This window comes from Perca flavescens, chromosome 24 (assembly GCF_004354835.1).
Source record: "Perca flavescens isolate YP-PL-M2 chromosome 24, PFLA_1.0, whole genome shotgun sequence".
Taxonomy (NCBI): domain Eukaryota; kingdom Metazoa; phylum Chordata; class Actinopteri; order Perciformes; family Percidae; genus Perca; species Perca flavescens.
The window spans coordinates 231815-241814 of record NC_041354.1 but is presented as its reverse complement, the minus strand read 5'-3'; the positions used below and the strand labels follow the sequence as shown (position 1 = coordinate 241814).

The 10000-nt window shown below is 42.5% G+C and overlaps 1 protein-coding gene across 1 annotated transcript in view; it reads left to right on the top strand.

The window, feature by feature from the left end:
- The window catches only part of LOC114551241 (formimidoyltransferase-cyclodeaminase-like), a 14975-nt gene that overhangs the window by 1942 nt on the left and 3033 nt on the right, over positions 1–10000 (top strand). The window contains 14 exon segments of the mRNA XM_028572411.1: positions 431–458; positions 1169–1203; positions 2188–2276; positions 3690–3869; positions 4061–4198; positions 4738–4825; positions 4828–4868; positions 4956–5017; positions 6479–6605; positions 6912–7073; positions 7183–7201; positions 7204–7225; positions 7667–7805; positions 8517–8625. Coding sequence (XP_028428212.1) covers positions 431–458; positions 1169–1203; positions 2188–2276; positions 3690–3869; positions 4061–4198; positions 4738–4825; positions 4828–4868; positions 4956–5017; positions 6479–6605; positions 6912–7073; positions 7183–7201; positions 7204–7225; positions 7667–7805; positions 8517–8625 — 1239 coding nt within the window.

Here is a 10000-nt window from a genome sequence, read left to right as displayed (position 1 = left end):
TTGATGGAATGTATGAAGAGTTAAAACTGTGGATGGTAGCACAAGGTAAAGAGAACTTAGCTTCTGCCTTGTTGGGCCCTGCCCTCTGAGGCTGAGCATCCCATCCCATACAAACCAATGTAACAATGGCAAAAGGTATTTTTCTAAACCTCAAAGAAGACTGATTATTTAAAAAGTACTAATGGGATTTGAAAGTTGAACACCAACGCTGAATGTATGAAAGATGGGGAACATTTTAAAGTTTGAATGGAGTTTCTCAGTGAACGTATGAATGAGTAGCTAGCAGTTGAAAATGTGTCAACATCTTTATTGCACTTCATTAATCATGGTTTTGTTGCCCCATTTTTGGCCCTTTATTTCATCATGTTTGTCCCTGTTTCCTGTTACCTGTTTCCTGTTACCTGTTTCCTGTTTCCTGTTTCCTGTCCAGGTGAGCATCCTCGGACCGGAGCACTGGAGTAGAGTCCAGAACGTCTCCATGGAGGACAGCAGTTGGTGGACCGGACAGAGACTGGCCGAGATGCTGCACCGGTGAGACGCCATGGGCCCATCAAGGACTACAGATTCCATCTGTGACCACAGATCCCATCAGTAACTACAGATCCCATCTATGACTACAGATCCCGTCTATGACTACAGATCCCATCTATGACTACAGATCCCGTCTATGACTACAGATCCCATCTATGACTACAGATCCCATCTATGACTACAGATCCAGTCTATGACTACAGATCCCATCTATGACTACAGATCCCATCTATGACTACAGAGCTATGACTACAGATCCCATCTATGACCACAGATCCCATCTATGACTACAGATCCCATCTATTTTCTAAACCTCAATGACTACAGATCCCGTCTATGACTTTAAAATCTATGACTACAGATCCCATCAGTGACTACAGTTTGAATGACTGAAGAGCCCATCTATGACTACAGTTCCCATCTATGACTACAGAAGATGTCTACAGATCATTTTATGAAATGTTACAATGTCTATGTTTACAGATCCCATCTATGACTACAGAATGACTACAGATCCCATCTATGACTACAGAAATGTCTATCAACAGATCCCATCTATGACTACAGATTTATTGACTACAGTTCCCATCTATGACTACAGAGCCCATCTATGACTACAGATTTTCTATGTCTACAGATTGTTTATGTCTACAGATCCCATCTATGACTACAGTTCCCATCTATGACTACAGATCCCATCTATGTTACAGATCCCATCAGTGACTACAGATCCCATCTATGACTACAGATCCCCTATGATACAGATCCCATCAGTGACTACAGTTCCCATCTATGACTACAGATCCCATCTATGACTACAGTTCCCATCTATGACTACAGATCCCATCTATGACTCCAGATCCCATCAGTGACTACAGATCCCATCTAGGACTACAGATCCCATCTATGAGCACAGATCCCATCTATGACTACAGATCCCATCAGTGACTACAGTTCCCATCTATGACTACAGATCCCATCTATGACTACAGATCCCATCAGTGACTGCAGATCCCATCTATGACTACAGATCCCATCTGTGACTACAGATCCCATCAGTGACTACAGTTCCCATCTATGACTACAGATCCCATCTATGACTACAGATCCCATCTATGACTACAGATCCCATCAGTGACTACAGTTCCCATCTATGACTACAGATCCCATCTATGACTACAGATCCCATCTATGACTACAGATCCCATCAGTGACTACAGTTCCCATCTATGACTACAGATCCCATCTATGACTACAGATCCCATCAGTGACTACAGTTCCCATCTATGACTACAGATCCCATCTATGACTACAGATCCCATCTATGACTACAGATCCCATCAGTGACTACAGTTCCCATCTATGTCTACAGATCCCATCTGACTGACTACAGATCCCATCTATGACTACAGATCCCATCTATGACTACAGATCCCATCTATGACTACAGATCCCATCTATGACTACAGATCCCGTCTATGACTACAGATCCCATATATGACTACAGATCCCATCTATGTCTACAGTTCCCATATATGACTACAGTTCCCATCTATGACTACAGATCCCATCTATGACTACAGATCCCATCAGGGACTACAGATCATATAGAGCTACGTTAGCATTGTGGCTAATCGTGCTGTTATTTCTCCACAGTGTATCTGTGCGGAGAAGCAGCACGGAGAGAAACCAGGAGAAATCTCCCGTCTGTCCGAGCTGGAGAGTATGAAGCTTTACCTGACAAGGTGAGGCGCAGACATCCGCTGCTGCATTATGGGAAATGGAGGCCAAGAAACCAAACTGAATCTGCAGATGTTTGAAAGTCGTTTTAACATTTTGAGTTTAGTCTAACGCCTCGTGTCCACCTGCAACTTCTTCTTTTTCTGGGTCAAAATTTTAAATGAAAAACTTTCATAGTTTTTTTCGCGATTTTTGTGGCTTTCCCAACGATGAACGTTTGTTGACTTTTTCTGAGGCTTTTGAAGATTTGGTGGGGTCTTCCCAAATTTTTTTATGCTTTTTTGAAATTTTTGTCACTTTTTTCAAAACATTTTCTCTTTTGTGACATTTTTGTTACTTTTTCAAAATATTTTTCAAATTTTTGACATTTTTGTCACTTTTTTCAACTTTTTTGTAACTTTTTGTAACTTTTTTACATTTTTTTCAACTTTCTGTCACTTTTTTCAACATTTTTCTCACTTTTTTTCAGTGTTCTTCTATCAATTGTTTTTTCTTCCAATGCTATTAAAATTGACTAAAACTCCCAAATTCAATTATAGTAGTGAACTGATCATATATGTAACTTGTGAAGAGTGTTTTTTGGACAATTTGGTTGAAAGAAACCCAGATTTCTGATAAAGAAACTTTTTGAAAATGGGTCAAAATTGAAAATGAAGTTTTTTCAACGCTATATATAATTCATGGTCATTAAACCTAATTTAAATGACATTATACTTAATTTTTGAGTTAGAAAAAGCTGAACTGATGCATTATTTTGCCTAATAGTTAATATCAGAGGATGTTGAGTGAATAACAGACTGGTTTATGTCAAACTTTAGTCTTTAGACTGTTCGATTCAATGAAAGTGATCATTAATTGTACCTGTGATGATTGTTATATGGGTTCCCTACAACGTACATAATGCTTCAAAGTTATTTTTGGGCAATTTGGTTAAGAAACCCAACTTTCTGATATAAAAAAACGTTGAAAAAGGGGCAAATTAATCAGGAGGGTTAGAATGTGCGTCTGCAGATTTCGTGAGACGTTATTAAACATTGTTCACTTTGACGGTATTTTTGCCGCTTTTTAGTCAATTATCAGATGTTTGTTGCTTTTTCCAACTTTTTTGGGGGTCTTTTCTTCAATGTTTTTTGACACTTTTTACAACCTTTTAATCACTTCTTTTGAAACTATGTTTGTTTCATTTTTTATTTTATTTTTTCGCTTTTTCCAACTTTTTTTTGGAACGTTCTTTGAGCTTTTTCCGACGTTTTAATCACTTATTTTTTTTCACTTTTTGGCCGGTTTATTTCCCTGTTTTTGGGCATCTCCCTGTTCATCTCAACTCTCTGTCAGAGTTTCACAATAAAAGTCTTACAAAAACATCCAAAATGTTTATACTGTTGTCTCCAACATGTTGCCTTCTTCCTGTCCTCTAGTTGAAGCTTGCTGATTGGTCCCCTGACTTCGGCCCGGCGGAGTTCGTGCCATCGTGGGGCGCCACGGTAACCGGTGCTCGTAAGTTCCTGATCGCCTTCAACGTGAACGTGATCGGCACCAAGGAGCAGGCGCACCGCATCGCGCTGGACATCAGGGAGCAGGGCGGCGGGAAGACACAGGTTAGCTTCATCTTTTTTGGTCATGTCTTTTGTCTCTCTGTCTCTGTATGTCTCTGTGTCTGTCTCTCTGTGTCCCTGTGTCTCTGTCTCTCTGTCTCTGTATGTCTCTGTGTCTGTGTCTCTGTGTCCCTGTCTCTGGGGCATCTCCAGACTGTTAGTAACCCCTGTATGTCTCTGTGTCCCTGTCTCAGCCGGGGCGTCTGCAGAAGGTGCAGGGGATGGGCTGGTACCTGGACGAGTCCAACATGGCCCAGGTGTCCACCAACATCCTGGACTACGAGCTGACCCCCCTCCACACGGTGCACCAGGAGATCTGCAGCATCGCACAGGTCAGAGGTCACCTGACCTAACCCATCACCATATGATACTGATATATAAACAGGTCAGAGGTCACCTGACCTAACCCATCACCATATGATACTGATATATAAACAGGTCAGAGATCAGACCTTATATACTGTACCTACCCTACCATCACCATATGATACTGATATATAAACAGGTCAGAGGTCAGACCTTATATACTGTACCTACCCATCACCATATGATACTGATATATAAACAGGTCAGAGGTCAGACCTTATATACTGTACCTACCCTACCATCACCATATGATACTGATATATAAACAGGTCAGAGGTCAGACCTTATATACTGTACCTACCATCACCATATGATACTGATATATAAACAGGTCAGAGGTCAGACCTTATATACTGTACCTTCACCATATGATTGTTTAAACAGGGAGGTCAACATATTGTTTAGGAGTTGAAGCTGCCGGTTGTATCATATCATATTGTATGATGTTTGTACCAGTATGGTAGTTTAGTCTAGATTTAATAACCCATAATGTCTGTGTGTTCAGGAGCTGAAGCTGCCAGTTGTGGGCTCTCAGATTGTGGGTCTGATTCCTCTGAAAGCCGTCATGGACTCGGCCGACTTCTTCATCCAGAGAGCGGGCTCTTCATCCTGGAAGAGGAGCACAAAGTCCGCCTGGTCAGACACCAGCCTCTTATATTGTATGATATATTATATATAAAACAGGTTGAACTTGAAATGCTGAAGATGTGTTTGTGTCGTCAGGTGATCAGTAAACTGGGCCTGGACTCTCTCGGCCCATTCAACCCCAAGGACAGAATCATAGAGTGAGTATTTAGGATGTAGCTGTGTTTGGTTTCTAAAGCGCGCTGCATGATACGCAGGTCTGTGTTTGACCACTGGGTGGAGCTCTGACACAGGTCCAGGCTTTATAGTTAAAGGAGTTATAGAAGATAAAGGTTCTGTGTTACCTGTGCAGGTACCTGGTGCAGTCTGGGGACAACAGCTGTCTGGTGGTCTCTCTCTCTCTCTCTCTTTAGTTAAAGATAAATAAGATAAAGTAGTAAAGGTTTTCTGTGTTTCCTGTTACCTGTGCACAGTGTTGGGGAGTAACGGAATCCAAGTAACAACGTTACGTACTCAGAATAAAAATTATCATTGACTGTATTCCGTTACAGTTACAATTTAAATAGTTGGTATTTAGAATACAGTTACATAGTTGAAATCAATGGATTACATGACGATACTTCTCTGTTTCACGAGTTTATTCACTCTTTGAATAAATTAAGGCAACTCCCAGAAGCCCCAATATGAAAACGAAAAAAATGACCCATTTGTGTGATCACTGAGAGAGAGATTTTTTTCAGTGATGGAGTCGGAACCGGCACAACAGAGCCAGGGCAGGAATGCTTTCTATCTTGAAAATTCCAACAGCATTTCACATTAAAGAAAGAACAGGGAGAATGAAATATAACTGTGCAGTGCAGCCTCTGCTTGCCAGCAACCAGCCTCCTTTCAGCTCCAAATTAGTCCACCTCCAACCTGAAGAAGCATCTTAAAATAAATGATTTTGTTTAATTAGCCAAGGGTAGTCGTCTGCTGTAGTCTTACTGGTCACCTTGCTCTTTTATATTTGTATCAGGTTCCTGCTTAGTTGACGTGCAACTTTACATTATCCTATGTGCTGATTTACTAGCTCCAGAGCTGTTGAAAGACTGACTAGCCCCGTTTGAAATGCTAGCTAATGTTAGCTAAAATTAGCTCATGGTAGCTTAGACTGCACTTAGATTTTTGTAGCATGCAGGTCGGGGCTACAAATACAACAAGCTTGTTCAGGTACACATTCAGCCAGTTGGAACAGAAGAACACATCAAAAGAAGCCTGTTTAGTAAGATGGATGTGATGGCCGCATTCCTACACTTACAAAATGCAATTCAATGTTGATCAATTTGTGTAATCCCAGTATTCAGAATACGTTACTCAATCTGAGTAACGTATTCAGCAATACTTTACAAATTACAGTTTTGGGCATGTATTCTGTAATGTAATACATCTTTAAAGTATCCTTCCCAACACTGCCTGTGCAGGTACGTGGTGCAGTCTGAGGACGACAGCCGTCTGGTGTCTCTCTCTGTCTTTGGTTAAAGATAAAGAAGATAAAGTAGTAAAGGTTTCCTGTGTTACCTGTGCAGGTACATGGTGCAGTCCGATGATGACAGCCGTCTGGTGTCTCTCTCTCTCTTTAGTTAAAGATAAGGTAGTAAAGGTTTCCTGTGTTACCTGTGCAGGTACATGGTGCAGTCTGGGGACGACAGCCGTCTGGTGTCTCTCTCTCTGCAGCAGTTCGTTCAGAGCGTTGGCGCTCGCACGGCGGCTCCTGGCGGAGGATCGGTTTCTGCTGCCGTTGCTGCTATGGTAACCAACACACATACTGACACAAACACAAAGTCCAACACACAAAAACCTCACAAGTCTCTGAGCTAGAGTCTCAAGTCTCAAGTAACGTTAACTAGCCATACTGGCCAGCTAATGTTAGCTAGCCCTACTGGCCATTAGCTGATCCCAATATTCATTTCATGGGTAGGTTTTACATTTTCAGTTTTGGGATTATTTTAAACGTGCGTTCACGCTGAAAGTCACCGTGGTGTTTGGTGGTGATTAAGCCCCTCGCTGCCGGCTGCCGTTGACGGTTACCGTGGCGACTGCTGTGTGTGTCTGCAGGGCGCGGCGCTGGGCGCCATGGTGGGTCAGATGACCTACGGGAAGCGCCAGTTTGACCATCTGGACGGAGTGATGCGGCGCCTGATTCCTCCGTTCCACCAGGCGGCGAAAGAGCTCCTAAACATGGTGGACGCCGACTCCACCGCCTTTAACAGCTACATGGTATGGTCCAACTCTTCTTCTACTACTACTAATACTGACTGAATGGTACGCCCCAGCTCTTCTTCTTCTTCTGCTGACTGAGAGGTTATAACCACAGTTTCTGTTTCAGGCAGCGCTGAAGATGCCAAGACCTCAGCAGAGGAAATAAAGAGGTGCTGTTATATACAGTATATATATATATATATATATATATATATATATATATATATATATATATATATATATATATATATATATATATATATATATATATATATATATATATATATATATATATATATATATATATATATATGATGTTATGTATATAGTATATAATAGAGTATATAATCTCTATAATATATATAACGTGTGTGTCTGTCTGTCTGTGTGTGTGTGTGTGTGTGTGTGTGTGTGTGTGTGTGTGTGTCTGTCTATCTGTGTGTGTGTGTGTGTGTGTGTGTGTGTGTCTGTCTATCTGTGTGTGTGTGTGTCTGTGTGTGTGTGTGTGTGTGTGTGTGTGTGTGTGTGTCTGTCTGTCTGTGTGTGTGTGTGTGTGTGTGTGTGTGTGTGTGTGTGTGTGTGTGTGTGTGTGTGTGTGTGTGTGTGTTCAGGAGAGAGGTGATGATGCAGGCTGGTCTGCAGCGAGCGGTAAGCGTGCCGTTGGCTCTGGCCGAGAGGGTCAATGTCCTCTGGGCGCCGCTTAAAGAAATGGTCGTCAACGGCAACATCGCCTGCAAGTCGGACGCTCAGGTAACACACACACACACACACACACACACACACACACACACACACAGAAACAAACACACACAGACACACACAGAAACAAACACACACACACACACACACACACAAACACAGACACACACAGAAAGAAACACAAACACACATAGACACATACACATAGACACGCACACACACAAAGAGACAGACAGAGACACACACACACACACAAAGAGACACACACACACATAGAAACAAACACACATAGACACACACACACACACAGACACACACAGAAACACACACAGAAAGAAACACAGACACACACAGACACACACACATAGACACATACACATAGACACGCACACACACAAAGAGACAGACAGAGACACACACACACACATAGACACACACACACACACACATAGAAACACACACAAAGAGACAAACACACATAGAAACACACACAGACACAGACACACACACACAAATTGACACACAGACAGACAGAGACCCACACAGACATACACATAAATATACACACACACAGACAGCCAGACCCACACACACAGACACACACACAAATATTTACACACACACACACGCACAGACAAACACACACTGAAAAGGTTAAATAATCATAACTTCCAGGACACCAAACTTGAGAAAAAGTTCTAAAATTTTTGTTATTTTCCAGATAAAAGTTTAAAAGTTTTAATGTTCAGTTTGTGTTTGCAGGTGGCGGCGAAGGCGTTGGAGACGGCGGTGTTCGGGGCGTATTACAACGTCACGATCAACCTCAACGACATCACAGACCAAGACTTCAAGATGGCCGTAAGTCTCCTCGGTTTAAATAAAGTTTGGTTTCATCAGACCCAACACGGGAACGTATAATACTTTACGTTTCATTACTGAGAAATATGTATTTATGTATACTTAAACATGACATTAGTTTAAACAACCGTGCTCTTATTTTGAAACTGTTCTTATACTATAACTTTACAACCATGCTCTTATTTTGAAACTGTTCTTATACTATAGACCCTTTGCACGTGACATCACACTCTACTCCCGCGAATTATGAACGCCATGACGAACGGCGGAAGAGCTATTCTGTAGACGAACGGCAAGCATTGACACATATATATATATCAAGTCAAACGAGAACGTGTTCACTGCTGATATACTGTCTGTCACATACTCAACCTGCAGAGTACTCCTCACATACTCAACCTGCAGAGTACTCCTCACGTACTCAACCTGCAGAGTACTCCTCACGTACTCAACCTGCAGAGTACTCCTCACGTACTCAACCTGCAGAGTACTCCTCACATACACAACCTGCAGAGTACTCCTCACGTACTCAACCTGCAGAGTACTCCTCACATACACAACCTGCAGAGTACTCCTCACGTACTCAACCTGCAGAGTACTCCTCACGTACTCAACCTGCAGAGTACTCCTCACGTACTCAACCTGCAGAGTACTCCTCACATACACAACCTGCAGAGTACTCCTCACGTACTCAACCTGCAGAGTACTCCTCACGTACTCAACCTGCAGAGTACTCCTCACGTACTCAACCTGCAGAGTACTCCTCACGTACTCAACCTGCAGAGTACTCCTCACGTACACAACCTGCAGAGTACTCCTCACATACTCAACCTGCAGAGTACTCCTCACATACGCAACCTGCAGAGTACTCCTCACATACGCAACCTGCAGAGTACTCTTCACATACACAACCTGCAAAGTACTCTTCACATACACAACCTGCAAAGTACTCTTCACATACACAACCTGCAGAGTACTCTTCACATACACAACCTGCAGAGTACTCCTCACATACACAACCTGCAGAGTACTCGTCACATACACAACCTGCAGAGTACTCTTCACATACACAACCTGCAGAGTACTCCTCATACTCAACCTGCAGACCTGCACGACACAACCTGCAGAGTCCTCCTCACATACACAACCTGCAGAGTACTCTTCACATACACAACCTGCAGAGTGCTCCTCACATACACAACCTGCAGAGTACTCTTCACATACACAACCTGCAGAGTACTCTTCACATACACAACCTGCAGAGTACAACCTGCACATACACAACCTGCAGAGTACTCTTCACATACACAACCTGCAGAGTACTCCTCACATACACAACCTGCAGAGTACTCCTCACATACACAACCTGCAGAGTACTCCTCACATAC